Below are 21757 nucleotides of genomic sequence, written 5' to 3'. Positions count from 1 at the left end.
TTCAGAAAACGAATATCATGGCATCTGGTCCCATCACTTCATGGGAAATAGATGGGGAATAGATGGGGAAACAGTGGAAATGGTGTCAGACTTTATTTTTTTGGGCTCCAAAATCACTGCAGATGGTGACTGCAGCCATGAAATTAAAAGACGCTTACTCCTTGGAAGGAAAGTCATGACCAACCTAGATAGCATATTCAAAAGCAGAGACATTACTTTGCCAACAAAGGTCCGTCTAGTCAAGGCTATGGTTTTTCCTGTGGTCATGTATGGATGTGAGAGTTGGACTGTGAAGAAAGCTGAACACCGAAGAATTGATGCTTTTGAACTGTGGTGTTGGAGAAGACTCTTGAGAGTCCCTTGGACTGCAAGGAGATCCACCAGTCCATTCTGAAGGAGATCAGCCCTGGGATTTCTTTGGAAGGAATGATGCTAAAGCTGAAACTCCAGTACTTTGGCCACCTCATGTGAAGAGTTGACTCACTGGAAAAGACTCTGATGCTGGGAGGGATTGGGGGCAGGAGGAAAAGGGAACGACAGAGGATGAGATGGCTGGATGGCATCACTGACTCGATGGACGTGAGTCTGAGTGAACTCCGGGAGATGGTGATGGACAGGGAGGCCTGGCGTGCTGCGATTCATGGGGTCGCAAAGAGTCGGACATGACTGATCGACTGAACTGAACTGAACTGAAAATATATACCATCAAGTAATTTAGAATTTTGAAAGTAGTTACTGGTTTATATAATAAAACTACATGAAAAGAAATGTAATATTGTGTTTAACCAATTTTATGAGAAATTTGTAATTCAGTAAAAAAAATCAAACAGTATTATAATAAAATATAATTTCCTTAGTATTAAAAATAATGAATCATTTCCAGCTCTGGTCATTAAAACTCCTGTATGTTCACTAAATTTTTAATTTTTAAAATTTAATTTAAATTTTTTCTAGCCTATGAAGTGGCTTCCCAGGTGGTGCTAGTGGTAAAGAATATACCTGCCAATGCAGTGGACACAAGAGATGCTGGTTCAATCCCTGGGTCAGGAAGATCCCCTGGAGGAGGAAATAGCAACCCACTCCAGTAGTCTTGCCTGGAGAATTCCATGGACCGAGGAGCCTGGTGGACTAAAGTCCATGGGTCACAGTCGGACATGACTGAGCACACACACATACATGAATAGTTTAGATTTACAATGTTGTGTGAGTTTCAGGTATACAGCAGAGTGACCCAGTTATACATATATCTGTTCTTTTTTAGATTCTTTTCCCAAATAGGTTTTTACAGATTGTTGCGTAGAGGAGCTCCCTGTAGTATATAGTAGGTCCTTGTGGATTTTCTATATAGTAGTATGTATATGTTAATCCAAAACCCCTAACTTATCCTTTCCCCTTTGGTAACCATTAGGTTGTTTTCAAACACTGGCATCTGTTTGTATTTTGTAAATAAGTTCATTAGTTTCATTTAATATTCCATATATATGTGGTATCATATTTGTCTCTTTCTGATTTATTTCACTTAGTATGATAATCTATAGAATTGCCTTTGTGGCTGCAAATGGCATTATTTCTTTTTTATGACTGAGCAATATTCCATTATAATATATACTACACTATTCCATCATATATTGTGCTCCGTCATCTTTATCCATTCATCTGTCAGTGAACACTTAGGTTGCCTCCTTGCCTTGGTTACTGTAATTAGAGCTGCAGTGAACACTGGGGGGTATGTATGTTTTTGAATTACAGTTTTCTCTAGATATATGCCCAGGAGTAGGATGACTGGGTCATATGATAGTTTTATTTTTAGTTTTTTTAAGGAAACTCCAAACTGTTCTCCGTAATGGTTGTCCCAATTTACATTCCCACCAACAGTGTAGGAGGGTTCCCTATTCTTCACACCCTCTCTAGCATTTAGTTTTTATGGTCAGAAAGGTGATACCTCATTGTAGTTTTGATTTGCGTTTCTCTAACAATTAGTGATGTTGAGTATCTTTTCATGTGCTTTTTTGCCATCTGTATATCTTCTTTGGAGAAATGTCTATGTAGATCTTCTGCCCATTTGTTGATTGGGTTTTTATTGATTGATTGATATTGAGCTATATCAGCTGTTTGTATAATGTGGAGATTAATTCCTTGTATGTCTTTTTTTCCCATTCTGTGCATTGTCTCTTCATATTGTTTATGGTTTCCTTTGCTGTGCAAAAGCTTTTAAGCTTAATTAGGTCTCATCAGTTTATTTTTGTTTTTATTTTCATTACACTAGGAGGTGATTCCAAAAGGAGTGTAGCAATTTACATCGAAGAATGTTCTTCCTATATTTTCCTCTAAGACTAGAGATCTTTTCAAGAAAATTAAGAGATACCAGGGGAACATTTCATGGAAAGATGGGCACAATAAAAGACAGAAATGGTATGGACCTAACAGAAGCAGAAGATAATAAGAAGTGGTGGCAAGAATACACAGAGGAACTATACAAAAAAGATCTTCACGACCCAGATAATCATGATGGTATGATCACTCACCTAGACCCAGACATCCTGGCATGCAAAGTCAAGTGGGTCTTACGAAGCATCACTATGAATAAAGCTAGTGGAGGTGATGGAATTGCAGTTGAGCTATTTCAAATCCTAAAAGATGATGCTGTGAAAATGCTGCATTCAAATGCCAGCAAATTTGGAAAACTCAGCAGTGGCCACAACGCTGGAAAAGGTCAGTTTTCATTCCAGTCCTGAAGAAAGGCAATGCCAAAGAATGCTCAAACTATCACACAATTGCACTCATCTTACATGGTAAAGTATTGCTCAAAATTCTCCAAGCCAGGCTTAAACAGTATGTGAACCATGAACTTCCAGATGTTCAAGCTGGATTTAGAAAAGGCAGAGGAACCAGAGATCAAATAGCCAACATCCATTGGATCATGAAAAACGGAGAGTTCCAGAAAAACATCTACTTCTGCTTTATTGACTATGCCAAAGCCTTTGACTGTACGTGATCACAACGAACTGTGGAGAATTCTTCAAAAGATGGGAACACCAGACCACCTGACCTGCCTCCTGAGAAATCTGTATGCAGGTCAAGAAGCAACAGTTAGAACTGGACATGGAACAACAGACTGTTCCAAATTGGAAAAGGAGTATGTCCAGGCTGTATCCTTTCACCCTGCTTATTTAACTTATATGCAGAGTACATCATGAGAAATGCTGGACTGAATAAAGCACAAGCTGGAATCAAGATTGCTGGAGAAATATCAAAACCTCATATATGCAGATGACACCACCCTTATGGCAGGAAGCAAAGAAGAACTAAAGAGCCTCTTGATGAAAGTGAAAGAGGAGAGCAAAAAAGTTGGCTTAAAACTCAACATTCAGAAAACTAAGATCATGGCATCTCGTCCGATCACTTCATGGAGAATAGAATGGGAAACAATGGAAAGAGTGACAGACTTTATTTTTTTGGGTTCCCAAATCACTGCAGATAGTGAGTGCTGCCATGTAATTAAAAGATGCTTGCTCCTTGGAAGAAAAGTTATGACCAACCTTGACAGCATGTTAAAAAGCAGAGACATTACATTGCAAACAAAGGTCCATCTAGTCAAGGCTATGGTTTTTCCAGTAGTTGTGTATGGATGTGAGAGTTGGACTATATAAAGAAAGCTGAGCACCAAAGAATTGATGCTTTTGAACTCTGGTGTTGGAGAAGACTCTTGAGAGTCCCCTGGACAGCAAGGAGATCCAACCAGTCTATCCTAAAGGAAATCAACCCTGAATATTCATTGGAAGGACTGATGCTGAAGCTGAAACTCCAATACGTTGGCCACCTGATGCGAAGAACTGACTCATTGGAAAAGACCCTGATGCTGGAAAAGACTGAAGGCGGGAGGAGAAGGGGGCAACAAAGGATGAGATGGTTGGATAGCATCACCGACTAGATGGACATGAGTTGGAGTAAACTCTGGGAGTTGATGATGGACAGGGAAGCCTGGCATGCTTCAGTCCATGGGGTCACAAAGAGTTGGACACAACTGAGTGATTGAACTGTACTGAACCGAAGAGCTTTATAGTAGCTTGTTTTACTTTAGGTCTAAGCCATTTTGAGTTTACTTTTGTGTATGGGGACAGATAATGTTCTAGTTTCATTCTTTTACATGTTGTTGTTGTTTGTGTTCACCAAGTCATGTCCAACTCTTCATAACTCCATGGACTGCAGCACTCCAGTCTTCCCTATCCCTCACCATCTCCTGGCATTTGCTCAAGTTCATGTCCACTGAATCGGTGATGCCATCCAACCATCTCATCTTCTGTCTCCCTCTTCTCCTTATGCCTTCAATCTTTCCCAGCAGTAGGGTATTTTCCAATGAGTCAGCTATTCACATTAGCTGGTCAAAGTATTGGAGCTTCAGCTTCAGTCTAAGTCATTCCAAAGAGTATTCAGGGTTGATTTCCTTTAGGACTGACTGATTTGATCTTGCTTTCCAAGAGATTCTCAAGAGTCTTTTCCAGCATCACAGTTTAAAAGCATCAATTCTTCAGTGCTCTGCCTTCTTTATTGTCCACATCTCACATACATACATGACTACCGGAAAGACCATAACCTTGACTAAATGGACCTTTGTTGGCAAAGTGATGTCTTTGCTTTTCAACACTCTGTCTAGGTTTGTCATCGCTCTCCTGCCAAGAAGCAATCATCTGCTAATTTCATGGCTGCAGTCACCATCACAGTGATTTTAGAGCCCAAGAAGAGGAAATCTGTCCCTGCTTCTACCTTTTTCCTTCTATTTGTCATGAAGTGATGGAACTGGATGCTATAATCTTAATTTTTTTACTATTGAGTTTTAAGCCAGCTTTTTCACTTTCTTATATCACTCTCATCAAGAGGCTCTTTAGTTCCTCTTCACTTTTTGCCAGGAGGGTAGTATTATCTGTATATCTGAGGTTGTTGATATTTTTCCCAGCAATCTTGATTCCAGTTTGTAACTCATCCATGCAGCATTTCATATGATGTGCTCTGTGTATAAGTTAAATAAACAGGGTGACAATAAACAGCCTTGTCATACTCCTTTCTCAATTCTGAATCAGTCAGTTGTTCCATACAGGGTTATAACTGTTGCTTCTTGACCCACATAAAGGTTTATCAGAAAACAGGTATTCCCATCTCTTTAAGAGTTTTCCACAGTTTGTTATGATCCACACTGTCAAAGGCTTTAGCATAGTCAGTGAAACAGAGGTTGATGTTTTTCTGGAATTCCCTTGCTTTCTCTATGATTCAGCAAATGTTGGCAATTTTATCTCTGGTTCCTCTGCCTTTTCTAAACCCAGCTTGAACATCTGGAAGTTCTAGGTTCACATAATGATGAAGCCTAGCTTGGAGGATTTTGAGCATAACCTTACTAGCATGGGAGATGAGTGCCAACTGTCTGGTACTAAACATTCTTTAGTATTGCTCTTCTTGGGAATTGGGATGAGGAATGACCTTTTCCAGTCCTATGGCTACTGCTGGGTTTTCCAAATTTGCTGACATATTGAGTGTCTCACTTTATAGCATCATCTTTTTAAGATTTTGAAATAGCTCAGCTGGAATTCCATCACCTCCACTAGCTTTATTGGCAGCAGTGCTTCCTAAGGCCCACTTGACTTCACGCTCCAGAATGTCTGGCTCTGAGAGAGAGGCTACACCATTGTGGTTATCCAGGTCATTAAGATCTTTTTTGTACAGTTCTTCTATGTATTCTTTCCATCTCTTCTTGATCTCTCTGCCTTTATTAAGTCTTTACTATTTTTGTCCTTTATTGTGTCCATCTTTGGCAGAAATGTTTCTTTGATATTTCCAATTTTCTTGAAGAGATATGTAGTCTTACCCTTTCTGTTGTTTTCATTTCTTTGCATTGTTCATTGAAGGCCTTCTTTTCTCTCTCTCGCTATTCTCTGGAACTCTGCATTTAGTTGGGTGAAACTTTCATTTTCTCCTTTGCTTTTTGCTTCTCTTCTTTCCTCTATTATTTGTAACGCCTCCTCAAACAACCACTTTGCCTTCTTACATTTCTTTTTCTTTGGGATGGTTTGGTTTGCTGCCTGCTGTACAATATTATGGACCTTTGTCCACAGTTCTTCAGGCACAGTTTACTAGATTGAATTCTTTGGATCTATTTGTGACCTCCACTGTATATTCCTAGGGAAATTGATTTAAGTTGTACCTGATGGCCTAATAGCTTTCCTCGCTTTCTTTCGTTTAAGCCTGAATTTTGCTATGAGGAGCTGATGATCTGAGCCACAGTCAACACCAGTATTGTTTTTGCTGACTGTATACAGCTTTCCCATCTTTGGCTACAAAGAATATAATCAATCTGAATTTGGTATTGGGCACTGGGTGATGTCCAGGTGTAAAGTTGGCTCTTATGCTGTTGAAAATGGGAATTTGCTATGACCAGTGCATTCTGTTGACAGAATTCTGTTAACCTTTGCCCTGATGCATTTTATACTCCAAAGCCCAACTTGCCTGTTATTCCAGGTATCTCTTGACTTCCTACTTTTGCATTCCAATTCCCTATGATAAGTAGGACATCTTTTTTGGTGTTAGTTCTAGGTCTTGTAGGTCTTTGTAGAACAGATCAGCTTCTTTAGCATCAGTGGTTGGGGCATAGCCTTGGATTACTGTGATGTTGAATGGTATTCCCTGGAAATGAACCGAGATCATTCTTTCATTTTTAAGGTTACACCCATGTGCTGCAAGTTTCCCAGCACCACTTACTGAAGAGACTGTCTCCACTCTATTGTGTAGTTTTTCCTCCTTTGTCATAGATTAATTGACATGGGTGTGAGGGTTTATTTCTGGGCTTTCTATCTTGTTCCATTGATCTATTAATATATTTCTGCTTTTGTGCCAGTACTATACTTTTTTGATTACTGTAGCCTTAATAGTATAGTCTGAAGTCAGGGAACCTGATTCCTCCAGCTCCGTTTTTCTTTCTCAAGATTGCTCTGGTTATTCAGGGTCTTTTGTATTTCCATAAAACTTTAAAATTTTTTTGTTTCAGTTCTGTGAAAAATGTCATTGGTAATTTGATTGAGATTCCACTGAACCTGAAGGTTGCCTGGAGTATTATAGTTATTTTGACAATATTGATTCTTCCAATTCAAGAACATGGTATATCTTCCCATCTGTTTGTGTCATCTTATGAGATGGTTGGATGGCATCACTAACTCAATGGACATGAGTTTGAGCAAACTCAGGGAGATCGTAAAGGACAGGGAAGTCCGGTGTGCTGCAGTCCATGGGGTCACAAAGAGTCGGACACAACTGAGCGGCTGAACAACAACAACAATTTCTTTCATCAGCATCTGAGTTTTCAGAGTACAGGTCTTTTGCCTCCTCAGGTAAGTTTATTCCTAGGTATTTTATTCTTTTTGATGCTATGGTAAATGGGATTATTTCCTTAATTTATCTTTCTGACCTTTCGTTGTAAGTATATAGAAATGGAACAAATATTTGAAATTAATTTTTATTGGAGTATAATTGCTTTCTCTGGTGGCTCAGATGGTAAAGAATCTGCCTACAATACAGGAGACCCTGGGTTCGATCCCTGGGTCAGAAAGATCCCCTGGGGAAGGAAATAGCAACCCATTCTGGTATTCTTGCCTGGTGAATTCCATGGATAGAGGAGCCTGATGGGCTATAGTCCTTGGGGTTGCAAAGAGTTGGAAACGACTGAGTGACTAACACACAATTACTTTATGATGCTTTGTTAGTTTCTTGCTTGCTGTACAGCAAAATGAATTAGTCCTATGTATACATATATCCCCTCTTTTTTAGATTTTGTTCCCATATAGGTCACCACAGAGCACAGAGTGGAGTTCCCTGTGCTATAACGGTAGAATCTCATTAGTTCTGTATTTTATAAATCATAGTGTATACATGTCAGTTCCAATCTCTGAATTCATTCCACCCACCTTCCCCTCTTGGTAACCATAAATTTGTTCTCTTCATCTGTGACTCTACTTCTGCTTTGCAAATAAGTGGCTCAGACAGTAAAGCGTCTGTCTACAATGCGGGAGACCCGGGTTTGATCCCTGGGTCGGGAAGTTCCCTGGAGAAGGAAAAGGCAACCCACTCCAGTACTCTTGCCTAGAAAATCCCATGGACGGAGGAGCCTGGTGTCCATGGGGTCGCAAAGAGTTGGACACAACTGAGCAACTTCACTTTCACTTTCATCTCTACTATTGTTCTAGATTCCACATATAAGTGATATCATACAGTATTTGCACTTCATTTTCTGACTGTTCTCTGTATGACAGCTCCAGGTCCATCCACATCTCTGTAAATGTATTTCATTCTTTTTAGTGGTAAGTACTATTCCATTGTGTATATGCATCACATCTTTATCCGTTCCTGTCAGTGGACTTTTAGGCTGCTTCCATGTCCTGGCTATTGTAAATAGTGCTGCAGTGAACATCACAGTGCCTGCATCCTTTCGGATTATGGTTTTCTCTGGATAGGTGCCCAGGAGTGGGATTGCTGGGTTATATGGTAGCTCTATTTTTAGTTTTTTAAGGAACCTCCATACTGTTCTCCAAAGTGATAGTACCAATTTACATTCCTACCAACAGTGTAGGAGGGTTCCCTTTTCTCCAGCACTTATTGTTGATGATGATGGCCATTATGGCTGGTGTGAGGTGATATGTCATTTTTTTAAAATTTGAAAATGCAACAGATTTCTATATATTAATTTTGTATCTTGCAGCCTTACTGAAATTACTGATGAACTCTCCTAGTTATCTGGTACCATCTTTTGGATTTTCTGTGTATAGTATTTTATCTGCTAACTTCTTTTCCAATTTGGATTCCTTTTTTCTTCTCTGATTGCCATGGCTAGGACTTTCAAAACTGTTTAATAAAAGAGGTGAGAGTGGATGTTCTTGTCTTACTCCTGATCTTAGAGGAAACTGCTTTCAGCTTTTCACTGTTGAGTATGATGTTAGCTGTGGCTCTGTCACATATGACCTTTATTATATTGATGTAGGTTCCCTCTATGCCCACTTTCTGGAGAGTTTTTATCATAAGTGAGCATAGAATTTTGTCAAAAGCTTTTTTTGCATCTATTGAGATGATCGTATGGTTTTTATTCTTCAATTTGTTAATGTGTATCACACTGATTGATTTGTGGATATTGAAGAATCTCTGCATCCCTGGGATAAATCCCACTTGATCATGATGTATGATCCTTTTAATGTATTGTTGTATTCTGTTTGCTAGTATTTTGTTGAGAATTTCTGCATATACATTCATCAGTGATATTGGTCTGTAAATTTTCTTTTTTGTGGTGTCTTTGTCTGGATTTGGTATCAGGGTGATGGTGGCCTCCTAGTTTGGGAGTGTTTCTTCCTCTTCAGTTTTTTGGGATAGTTTCAGAAGGATAGGTGTTATATTGTCTCTAAATGTCTGATAGAATTCACCTGTGAAGCCATCTGGTCCTGGACTTTTGTCTGTTGAAAGTTTTTACTTGTGACTGGTCTGTTCATATTTCCTATTTCTTCCCGGTTCAGTCTGGAAGATTGTACCTTTCTAATAAGAATTTTTCCATTTTGTCTAGGTTGTCTATTTTATTGGCATATAGTCACTTGTAGTGGTCTTGTATGATCATCTGTATTTATGTGGTATCAGATTTAACTTTTTTTATTTCTAATTTTATTGATTTGAGCTCTTTTTTTTTGATGAGTCTAATTAAAGGTTTATCAATTTATCTTTCCAAAGAACCAGATTTTAGTTTCATTGATGTTTTCTATTTTCTTTGTCTCTATTTCATTTATTTCTACTGTAATCTTTATAATATTTTCTTTCTAATTAATTTGGATTTTGTTTATTCTTTCTCTAGTTGCTTTATATGTAAGGTTAGGTTGTTTGAGGTGCTTTTCCTTGTTTCCTGAGGTAAGACTGTGTGGCTATAAACTTCCTCTTAGAACTGCTTTTGCTGCCCAAGAGCTCACACTAATGAGTATTCCCTGGGGCCTCCACCAGTGTCCTTGCCCCCGAAGTGAGTCACAGCTGACCCCCAGGCCCTGAGGAGACCCTCCAAGACCCACAAGTAGGTCTGGCCTAGGCTCTTATGGACTCACTGCTTTGCCTGGGGTCCCAGTTCATGTGAAACCTGTATGCATCCTTCAAAAGCGGAGTCTCTGTTTCCCTCAGACCTCTGGAGATCCTGCACTCAAGCCCCACCGGCCTTCAAAGACAAATGCCCTGGGGGCTCCTCCTCCCGCTGCCAGAACCTCAGGCAGGGGAGCCTGATGTGGGGCTTAGCACTCTCACTCCTGTAGGAGAACCTCTACGATATATTTATTTTCCAGGCTGTGGATCACCCACTGGTATGTGATTTGATTTTGTTGCTAATGTGCCCCTCCTACTATCTCACAGTGGCTTCTTCTTTATCTCTTGGTGTAGAGTATCTTTTTTGGTAGATTCAAGTCTTTTTTGTCAATGGTTGTTGTCCTGCAGTTAGTTGTGATTTTGGTGTTTTCATGAGCAAAGGTGAGCAAGTCCTTCTACTCTGCCATCTTCTCTCTCATTCCACTGGAATTTTTTTTTTTTAAACTGGAGGGTCTTGTTGCAGTTTCCGTAAACTTCATTAAACACCCACTCTCACCCCCCCAGGTACAAGGATGTCAAAGTTGGTGAGAACTGCCAATTCTATACCCATGTTCTAATGTAATCCTGGAATGACATGTTTGGTTACCTGAAAGTATGCATTTATGACCCTAATAAAACAAGGTGGCCTGATAGGTCTTTAGGTCTTAAGCAGTATCTCCCTGATTATAAACTTGGCCACAATGAGAAGAAGGTGATTTGATTATCTCATATTTAGTAATAAAGTGTTCAACAATTTTCCTTTCTCCAAGTTATAATCCACAAATCCTTTATTAACCATCAGTGAAGAGACAAAGTATCAGCTGTCTATCTATCTACACTGGGAAGAAACTCATAGCTTGAGTTTATTCTTCAAAATATGGTACGTGTAGGATCCCCTCCAGCTCTCCAACACAGAGATGGGCTCTTCAGGTATTACTTCCGCAAACACTAGCAACTTCTTCTGAGGTACTGAAACTCAACCCTCTCCTCACCTGATGGCTTTGGAAGTAGAAACAGAAACTGGTGCTTTGGTGGGAGAACCCAGCCATATCTCAGGGAAGCATGGACAGACAGAATGACATTTGAGCTCTTGTCATCAACTGCTCTTGTATGTACATGTACGTAATCATCTGTCCACACAGATGCCAGGGTTCCCTAAGCATGTGATGCTCTGAGAAACCACGATATGTTTTAAATTCTGAGACCTGAAGGAAAAGGTGTGATAACGGTTGGTGTGAAAGGAGTATTTAGGAATTTCTGTGGCCTAAATCCTTAGCATTATTTATTCACATATGTTGGTTTGTGGGTGTGTGAGAAGTTCATACGTTTATTTCCACTTAAACTCAGGTACTTCTATGACTGAAACTGTACAATGCACACAAAGGAACACAGCAAAACAAAAGTAGTCTGTTTGCTGAAAACAAAGCCCTTTCTGAGGATGGACCCCACTGTGGGGCAGCCAGGTTACCCCAGGGGTCCCCCTAAAGTAGATCACTTCATGATGGGCCAAGTTTTTGGAGGGTGACTTTTTAGAGTGCTGTGCCGAGGGTGTCAGGGGTGAGACGTTCCTCTTCTGAGGTCTCACTTCTAGGCTCATTTCCATCCCTCCCTTTTTTCCTGAAAGAAACACATACAAACCCTCAGCCTGCTGTTTAAAAGGCATATTTAGCCAATAGAATTTCATAAGATCTGGAACGTGCTGTGAGGGGATTTAAGGGCAGAGCTGAAACAAGGCAGAGTTTCAGGACTGTCAGACTGGCTAAGATGACCACACTAAATAGTCCCTGAGGCCTCATTTTTCCATGAGTGCCTGACCTTCATGGGTGACGTTCTTTTTTAACTATAGTTGCCTCACAGTTCAGCCCCAGGGTCCCACGGAAGCATGATCTTTTCCTCTCTGGGGTCCAAGGGCAGCCCCATTCTGATTTTAAGTTGAAATTCTTTGCCAAAATACCCCTGAGGAAAAAACTGATTCCTCTCCAGGCTATCATAGGCGGCAAGTCCCTTATTTTCTTTTCCTGTTCCAAGCCCCTCTTCCCCAGCCCTGCTTCCTTTTGTTCCTACTTCACATTGTTCTTCTTTTGGCCAATGTTCTCTCTGTTGCCATGAGAGCACCTATCAATGCATCCTGCCTCACGCCCTTCATTTTAGTCCAAACTCTGCATTGCCACAAACACGCAAGCAGCTCCACAGGGTCTCACCCCTATCATCCCCTGGGGCCCGGTGTCCCCTCCTTCTCTGGGTTCACCAGATTGCCTTCTCAAAGACCCTTGAGTTTCTGAGGAGCCACCATGTACTCTGGAATTTTTCTTCAAACATCAGGCTCTGTGTTTTCATTTTATCATATTCATATCTGCCCCGTATTAGGATACTTCACAAGGCGTGATCACTTGGAAATAGACTGGAGTAGGAGATTTCTCTTTGAACAACAGTAGTGGGTGTCCAAAAGCTCACCATTTTTTTAAGGAGGTGAACAAGTACAGACACTAATGCTATAGGAATCAGGACACAGTCTATGTATGGAGTCCAATCACACTGGTATGGGGTTTTTTATAGGTAGGAAGCTTTCTCCCAGCTAAGTTTCTTACCTTAGTACTTAAAAAAAAAAATTTAGACTCAGACTCAGGGGTGAAATTATTCTTTCCCAAGAACCAGGGACGAAAGGGCCTTAATTGAGAAGCCTTGAGGCAAAAAGTGGACCTGGAATGACCTTGGAGGATATGTACAATTTGGAAGAAAACTAGCACATTGTGCCGATCATGTAGAATGTTTGTTGAATCCTGAGTGCTGGCAGTACATTGAGTCCCAGGCCTTCTGCCAGCCTTCCAATGCCCAATCAAAGTGTTCCACACCAACCAGCAGATAGATTACTGATAAGATGAGAACAGACCCAAGAAAAACCTGGCACTGATTCTGGATGTCTCGAGGGATGGATTTAGGATTATGGCCTCTCATTTCAAAACTGTTAGTATAGCAGCAATATTTTAACACAGTTCCCAGCCTGATTGATTTGTTTTCCAAAGACCTAAGAGAAGTTGGAGGGCATCAGTGATTTATGTGGCTGACAGTTCTACATTGGACCTTACAGTGACTGTTGCTAATTGTAAATCGAAATGGTTACCTTATTATCTAATGTATCACATAGCCCTGGGGCTGCAACTGAGTTCACTCTGGAGAATGTGGGGAGGGTAATATGGTACTGCTGCTGCTGCTGCTAAGTCACTTCAGCCGTGTCCGACTCTGTGCTACCCCATAGATGGCAGCCCACAGGGCTCCCCCATCCCTGGGATTCTCCAGGCAAGAACACTGGAGTGGGTTGCCATTTCCTTCTCCAATGCATGAAAGTGAAAAGTGAAAGTGAAGTCGCTCAGTCGTGTCCGACTCTTAGCGACCCCATGGACTGCAGCCCACCAGGCTCCTCCGTCCATGGGATTTTCCAGGTAAGAGTACTGGAGTGGGGTGCCATTGCCTTCTCCTAGCTTCATTCATAAAGGGAGCACTGCCCTGGGACGAGGCCACTGGTTTTTCTCCCTGTGCAGAAGGAAAGGGTGAGCTGCCAGAGACCCCCTAGCCATAGCCAGAGGCTGCACCCCTATCAGGCCTTTCCCTTCCATCACTTTTCTTGGTACCATTTTTTTCTTCACAAAAACACAGTAGCCGGCATGGATTGCATTGTGCCTCCCAGTTCCCCTTGGCCCATTCATGTGTTCAAGCTTTAACCCCCAGTACTACGGGAGTAAGGGAGTTAAAGTCAGGTCATTAGGACTGGCCCTGATCAGATATAACTGAGATGCTTATAAAAAGGAGAAATTTGAACACAGAGATAGGCACACACAAGGAAGACACAGGGAGAAAATGGCCATCCACAAGCCAAGAAGGGAAGCCAGAAAGAGATCCTCCTCTTACAGCCCTCAGAAGGGATGAACCTGCCAACACCTTGACCTTGAACTTCTAGCCTCCAGAACTGTGAAACAATACATGCAGTTCTGTTGTTTATGCCACCCAGTTTATAGTATGTCGTTATGGCAGCCCTAGGAAACAAATACAGTACTCTTACTGGGATTTACAAAGTTGGTTTTTTTTTTTTTTTTTTAAATAAGGACCTATATTTGAATTTTATTATGGTGATGCTAGTGGTAAAGAACCTGCCTGCCAGTGCAGGAGACTCATAAGAGACACGAGTTCAATCCCTGGGTTGGGAAGATCCCCTGGAGGAGGAAATGGCAATCCACTCCAGTATTCTTGCTTGGAGAATTCCATGGACAGAGGAGCCTGGCGAGTTACAGTCCATAAGGTCGCAAAGAGTCGGACACGACTAAAGTGACTTAGCACGCACACATACTTAACCGTATATTCTATTGGGAGCTACCACAAAAGCTATAGTCCCCTGCAGGTAGAATGGCTGTAAAGAACAGCCTGTCAAAGACTGAAAATGAAAAAAAGGCTTTTTCACCCTATGTTTGTTGATACTTCATTAAAGATGCTGCTTAAGCAGTAAAAAGGATTTTTCTGTGTTTAACCCCCAAATTGACATAGGGCTTACAAAGAGGATCAAGTGTATTTGGCCTTGATGGATGAGAAGGGCATGCTAGGATCCTAGGGAAAATTAGCACCTTCATTTTTCTGTCTGATTGTAAATTGCAGCCTCCACTCCAACTTGAAAGGTGGTAGATGTCTGTCAGAGGGAACTGCCTTTGCTGTTTGAAGGATGTACCCCTGCCAAACGTGGGTTCACAGCACCGAGAGGCTACCATAAAGTAAGTACACGGAATGGAGACAGTCCTCCGAGCCTCACACTCGCACTTAGATTTCAATTCCAGGACCTCAGTCACTCCTTATCCAGGTTGGTCAGAGGCACCTTCCTACCACGAGGTGGCAGTAGTGTCTGCTGCAGGAACCCAGTCCCATACCCAGTTCATAAACGAAGGTGGTAAGGTTCACCTTAGAATTGAGTGCATTTTTCCTAACTGGCCAACCATCTTAGGGGCTCTTAGGGGAGAGCTTTCCCTTCTGTTTAGCACAGAAGGATTATAGGGTGTTCAGAGCTGAAGGACCCTGCCCTGGATGTGTGAGGAGCTTTTAAAAATACCAGTGCCCTGCTCCACCCTCAGGGATTTTATTTCTAACACACAATATGTCCCCAACATGTGACTGTATCTGTTAATACATTCATTCACCTGATACCTTTCTGCGAGGAGTCCACAATAATTTGGAAACATATATCCAACCTCACGTCCCTGGTGGCTCAGATGGTAAAGAATCTGCCTGCAGGGCAGGAGACCTGGGTTTGATTGCTGAGTTGGGAAGATCCCCTGGCAAGGGAATGGCAACCCATTCTAATCTCTGCCCCAGTCTTCACACTGCCACCCTGGGACTCTCTGTGTGTCCCCTCTTCTTGTGATAACACCTGTCACTGGATTTAGGGCCCACCCTAATACCAGAGGAGAAGGCAATGGCAACCCACTCCAGTATTCTTGCCTGGAGAATTCCATGGACAGAGAAGCCTGGTGGGCTACATTCCATGGGGTCATGGAGAGTCAGACACGACTGAGCGACTGACACACACCACACGCTAAAGAGCGTGTGCGTGCCCTTTCACATGTCCTCAGTAAGGTGCTGTAGTTGGTTGACTAGTGTCCCCTGAAAATTCACATCCACCTGGAGCCTTGAAATGTGATCGTATTCAGAAATACGGTCTTAGCAGATATAACTAGTTAAGATGAGGTCATCCGGTATTAGCTGCTACTGCTACTACTAAGTCGCTTCAGTTGTGTCTGACTCTGTGCGACCCCATAGACGGCAGCCCACCAGGCTCCCCCTGGGATTTTCCTTGCCTGGGATTCTCCAGGCAAGAACACTGGAGTGGGTTGCCATTTCCTTCTCCGATGCATGAAAGTGAAAAGTGAAAGGGAAATCGCTCAGTCGTGTCCAACTCTTCGCGACCCCATGGACGACAGCCTACCAGGCTCCTCCATCCATGGGATTTTCCAGGCAAGAGTGCTGGAGTGGATTGCCATTGCCTTCTCCTCTGGTATTAGGGTGGGCCCTAAATCCAGTGACAGGTGTTATCACAAGAAGAGAGGACACACAGAGAGTCCCAGGGTGGCAGTGTGAAGACTGGGGCAGAGATTATAGAGTATTGCAAGTGGAACAATGCTCAGGACCACATGACCACCAGAAGCCGGAAGAAGCCAGGAAGCATCCTTTCCTAGAGCCTTCACAGGTAGCAGGGCTACAACATCTTGACTTTGGACTTCTTTGACTTGGAGACACATTTCTGTTGTTTAAGCCTCCCAGTTTGTGGCACATTGTCGTGGCAGCCCTGGGAGCACAGGCAGAGGAAAAGGGAAGCTGGGTGCTCGTCTCATCCACATGCCATCTGTCACGTCAGAGGGGCCTTATTTTTTACTAAGTGGACAGTATGTAGGCATCCTCCCTTCTACTCACTTTTCCCATTCCTCCTCAGGTCCCAGGAGTGTGAATGGTATGAGGGACAGCCAGCTCATGAGGTCCCACAGGTATGATTTAAACTTACTTTCCCTAAAGTTTTCATTTCCCTAAATTCTTTTGAATTTGCTTTTTTTGTTTCCAGAAGGCTCAGGGCCTGGTAGCCTCCAGGTTCATACCATTAGAATATGTTCTTCCACAAACACACTCTTCCCAAGAGTTGAAAAGGCTTATTAGGAGACTAGCAAACACTGGTTTCCTATGATGAGGGAGAAGATGGAAATCGAAAGCAGAGAAGCGACAAGAAGATTCTGGAGGGAGTGGGGAAGGAGAGAGAGCCTGGTGTTAAGAGGTAAAGACAAAGAATAACAGGGGCCCCCAACAAGGGCCTGGATGAATAGGAACCTTAGGTGAGCTCGAGAGCAAAACCAGCCTTGAGAAAGGTGGAAATCAAGCTGGCCTGTGAGGCCATGATTCACTATAAAGCCAGGACAAAAAGAAAAAAACTACCATAGCTCTGCAATCTGTCATCCAATTAACTGTGGGCCTAATTTAACTGAAAAGCCAGTATGCCTTTATAACTCCAATTCCCTAAGCTAATCCTTAAACAGCAGTTTAATGCTATTTGTTAAAAAAAAAAAATCCCACAGAGACCTAATCCAGACTGACAGGTTGCCTCATTAATTTGAAGCTGGCGTCACTCTTGTTTGAGGATGAATCCTTTCTAGGTGCCGTGGGGTGGAGGCAGTCAGATCCATTTTGTCAGCTTTTCCATCTGTCTCAGAAATGTTATTTGGTCAGTGACTTAAAAGGATCAAACCCTCTTTGAAAAGCGCCCTATTTTTTGCCCTTTCTGAAATCTCTTCCTTTCTCAACCATGTGGTCAGACAGTGGAAGAAACTGGCATTCTGGTGAAACTTCTAAACCAAAGGCAGCCACTATCTCTCTCTTCCTATTTCGATCACACTAAGACCTACCAGAAACATGAGCAGCATCTCTGGTTGGTGGGGATGTTAGCTCTCTGCTGAGAAGCAACAGAATTGCCACTGTTTCAAATAAACATCCTTTGCAGCCAGCGCTGGCTCAGGCAAGGAATGATTCCAGAGGCCCGACACTTCACATACAAGTCATTAACGTCCATGTCAGGAAAGTCAAGTCCAGAAATGCATTGTCTCTTGCCAAAAAGTTCCACTGAGTTTTCTAGGACCCCCATGACCTAATTTAAAGTGTCTTTCTTTTTCTCTCAAGCTTTTCTTCATAGATAATAGTATGATAAGCTGTTAATTCAATCATTTTCGCTTCTCTGCCACCCTTCATCCCATGATCAAAGAGTATTATTAACCACCCTGAAGACACATTAAATAACCAAGCCGTCTGACAGCTGCATATCAGAACACTAATCGCCAATACTGGCTTGGCTAAAAAAAAATGGCTTAACTGTTTCTTTGCCCACAGCTGTTTTTGCACTTTAGCCATCGTGCAGAAACACACATCTGGATGATCAGATATATTATTGGGAGGCTGTTAATACGTAAAGTGTAAAGCAAAAAGGGCATGACTTCAAGACTAAATAACAGAAGCAAGAAAACTGTTATTTTGTGGCAGCCCTCTTTCACTTCTCTATTATTTAATAAAGCAGTTCCATTATCTCCTACCTGCCCACCCATTCCCAGTTAGTCATAAAAAAGGACACTCCCACCCACATTTTTCAGCTGCACTGCCTTCGTTGCTTGTTCCTTTTTGCACTAACACCAAACGACAGCTACCCTGATCAGTGCCTTAGAATATCGGATGATTCAAAAAGCGGAATCGGGCCCTATTATGAAGATGGCATGATTGGCCATTTAAAATCAAGAGCCTGCTCATCTCTGCTGTATTCTTTTAAATACTCCAATCTGTGTCATCAACTCAAAATTCAGTGGAAAACATCTCTTTGGTTATTGGACAGAATCTTAAAAAACCCGATGATGTGAGAAACTGAATCGCATAGCCTGGAACTACAGCTTGAGGGTGAACGGCCTTTTTCCAAGAAATAACTAGGAACATGGAACCTGAAGCAAATGCTTGAATAAGAATAATGGAACAACTAGCAGCCATTTAAGGTAACCTATCCTTTTAATTTTATGTCAAACTACTGGAAAAGGCAGAATAGCTAGCCTAATTTACATGCACATAATGGGAAGGATCTTTGTATTTTTTAATTAGAGGATAATTGCTTTACAGTGTTGTGGTGGGCTCTGCTGTACAACAACGTGAATCAGCCATAAGTATGCATATATCCCCTCCCTCTTGAGCCTCCCTCCAACCCTGCCCCCATCCCACCTAGGTAGGTTGTCCCAGAGCACTGATCTCAACTCCCTGTGCGATACAGCTCCTTCCCTCTAGCTTTCTACACATGGTCAACGTCAACGCTACTCTCAATTCACCCCACCCTCTCTTCCCCCCATCCCCACAAGTCTGTTCTCTCTGTCTGCATCTCTCTTCCTGCCCTGCAAATAGGTTCATTAGTATCATTTTTCTAGATTCCGTATATATTTGTTAATATACATTTTTCTCTTTCTGACTTAACTTCACTCTGTATTACAGGCTGTACATTCATCTACCTCACAACTCACTCAAATTCATTCCTTTTAATGATTAATACTCAACTGTGTATATGTACCACATCTTCTTTACCCATTCATTTATTGATAGACATCTAGGTTGCTTCCGTGTCCTAACTATTGCAAATAGTGCTGCAATGAACACTGGCTTACACGTGTCTTTGAATTATGGTTTTCTCAGGGTATATGCTCAATATTGGTATTGCAGGGTCATATGGTAGTTTTATTCCTAATTTTTTAAGGAACCGCCATAGTATTCTCCATAGTGGCTGGACCAATTCCCACCAACAGTGCAAGAGCGTTCCCTTTTCTCCACACCCTCTCCAGCATTTATTGTTTGTATATTTTTTTGATGATGGCCATTCTGACCAATGTCAGGTGATACCTCATTGTAGTTTTGATTTGCATTTCTCTAATAATGAGTGATATTTATAAATGCATCTTTAAAAAGGAAATTTCTTATGTTGTCTGGTGTGCATAAATTGAGTTTAAATTATATTTTAAAGAGATATAAACAGTATTGTCCATTAATATATAAATAGTAGCACTAGCAACTGGTAGCACAACCAACAATTCTTAAAGGAGGAGAAACATTATAAGAAAAATTTATGTTTGGTTACAACACCTAGTATAATGTCACCACAAAAACTTTCAACTGCCCTTTCAGTAAAGATTGCTATGATTAAGAGGATCCTAATCAGGTCAAGAGGAAGGAGAGACAACGATGTTGGCAAGATTGGTTTTCCTTTCTGATGCTTTTCTTTGCCATCCATTCTTTCATAGTGTGGAGGCAAATGAAAATATTGAAGGAAGGGCAGTGAGTTGCGTGCTCTCAGATTGGAAGAGCATGCAAAATAATCTCCAGAGTGAAAACACACCCTAGAAATACAAGTTAATGGTGCAGAATTTTCTGTATGTGTTGCCACAAAAGTTGAAATACTGTGAAGGTTGACGGTAGAATGTGTGATGAAACTGCAATATGAAAAAACAGCTTATAGCTATTCTGAGGGGGAAAACAAAACACCTTATTTCTGGAACTCCTTGTAGTTTAGAACAGGCCATGGCCAGTCAGAGCTGGAAGGGGTCTTAAGAGGTGATTTAATGATCCATTTCATAGATGAGAAAACTAAGGACCAAAAAGGGTGATTAATTGACCATCAGTGATTAATGAGAGGCAGAGATAAGCATAGAATCTCAGTGCCTATTTCTAATTAATCCGTCTCATTTGGTTCTGCACAAGTAGAAGGGAATAAGTTAAAGTACTAGAACAATGGTGTGGGAGACCAGTTCTGGGGATCCATGAGGTTACCCTATTTTCCTATTAATACTAAGATGTTATTTGCCTTTCTCATTCCCTCTCATGGGTGCACAGTGGAGTACAGTCACATGCTGGATCATGCCAAATCAATGTAGAAGCAGACACCCAGCTTCTTACAAGAGGGACTGCAAAAACGTAAAATAATGCCACTCTTTTCACTAAGCTTATTTTCGTTCTGAAAAATCGAAATTTTCATAAAAATATATTTAACATTTTAATAGTTGTTTCAAATCAATATTTTTGAAATTTCTCATTTTAATTTTAAAAATATAAAATGTTGATAGATATAATCCACATATACAAAAGCTATTTGGGATCCTCAACTTTTAGAATATGAAGGGATCCAGAGATCAAAAGGTTTAAGAACTGAGGCAACAAAAACTTGAAAAAATAGAAGGGATGAAAGAGGAATTTTATAAAAACTAAAAATCCTCACTCCTTCCTTTTTGGATCCACTTCTTGCCTTCGTTAGGAGCATGATTCCAATGAGATGGATACATCAATCGGGAACAACTACAGTCATGGGGGCTTCCTGGGCAATATTACAGTGACGGGGGCTTAGGGAGGAGCTGGGTTTGAATTTTGGCTCTGCCACCTGAAAGCTCTGAGAACTGATCAGTTAAGCCCCAGGTTCCTCGTCTGCATGAATGGAGGCAAGTAGAACACCTACCTTATGAAAGGGTTAGTGTAAGAAAAGCATTGGTATAGTGCCTGCCTATGGTATGTACCCCGTTTGGCCATTATAATTATTGTTCAAAATACTATGCTACGAAAACCTACTGAATGGGAGAAGGCATCTGCAAATGATATGTCTGATGATGGTTTAATATCCAAAATATATAAAGAAGTCATACAACTCAATTTATATATATATATATATATATGAAACCTGATTATTTATATATATATTATGTTACACGTGTGTATACATATAAAAAACCTGATATACAGATTATGTTGTTTATATATATAAACAACCAGGTTAAAAAATAGGCAGAGGACCTGAATAAGCATTTTTCCAAAGACCTATAGATGGCCAACAGGCATATGAAAAGAGGCTCAACATCACTAATTGTCAGGAGAATGCAAATCAAAACCACACACCTGTCAGAATGGCTGTTATCAAGCAGCCTTGTAAGGTAGGTGTTAATTCCCTCTTTTGGTCAATAAGAACACAAAGAGTTGCCAGAGCTACACCGAGTCCGTACTCAAAACCCGCCAACCCTTTCCTTCAGTAGGAGTTAACATAAATCCTTTAAGTCACAGGATC

The 21757-nt window shown here is 41.3% G+C and overlaps 1 protein-coding gene and 1 long non-coding RNA gene across 12 annotated transcripts in view; one reads left to right on the top strand and one right to left on the bottom strand.

Moving 5' to 3' along the window:
* The window catches only part of PIP5K1B (phosphatidylinositol-4-phosphate 5-kinase type 1 beta), a 338893-nt gene that overhangs the window by 3551 nt on the left and 313585 nt on the right, over positions 1 to 21757 (bottom strand). For 5 of the 7 annotated variants that reach the window (XM_044939943.2, XM_044939940.2, XM_044939941.2 and 2 more), the window contains one exon: positions 10874 to 11736. The exons of the other annotated variants lie outside the window; for them this stretch is intronic. In XM_044939943.2, the coding sequence (XP_044795878.1) occupies positions 11713 to 11736 (24 nt within the window). In that variant the 3' untranslated portion in view covers positions 10874 to 11712. Of the gene's footprint in view, positions 1 to 10873; positions 11737 to 21757 lie in introns of those variants that run through there. 7 annotated transcript variants of the gene reach the window in all.
* LOC102398554 overlaps positions 1 to 21757 on the top strand; it is a 161094-nt gene that overhangs the window by 133670 nt on the left and 5667 nt on the right. For all 5 annotated transcript variants that reach the window (XR_006549922.2, XR_006549923.2, XR_006549924.2 and 2 more), the window contains 3 exons: positions 14764 to 14876; positions 16586 to 16637; positions 18515 to 18668. This is a non-coding gene — a long non-coding RNA (uncharacterized LOC102398554). The remainder of the gene's footprint in view (positions 1 to 14763; positions 14877 to 16585; positions 16638 to 18514; positions 18669 to 21757) is intronic.

This window comes from Bubalus bubalis, chromosome 3, assembly GCF_019923935.1.
Source record: "Bubalus bubalis isolate 160015118507 breed Murrah chromosome 3, NDDB_SH_1, whole genome shotgun sequence".
NCBI classification, from domain to species: domain Eukaryota; kingdom Metazoa; phylum Chordata; class Mammalia; order Artiodactyla; family Bovidae; genus Bubalus; species Bubalus bubalis.
This window is presented reverse-complemented; position numbering and strand designations above follow the sequence as displayed.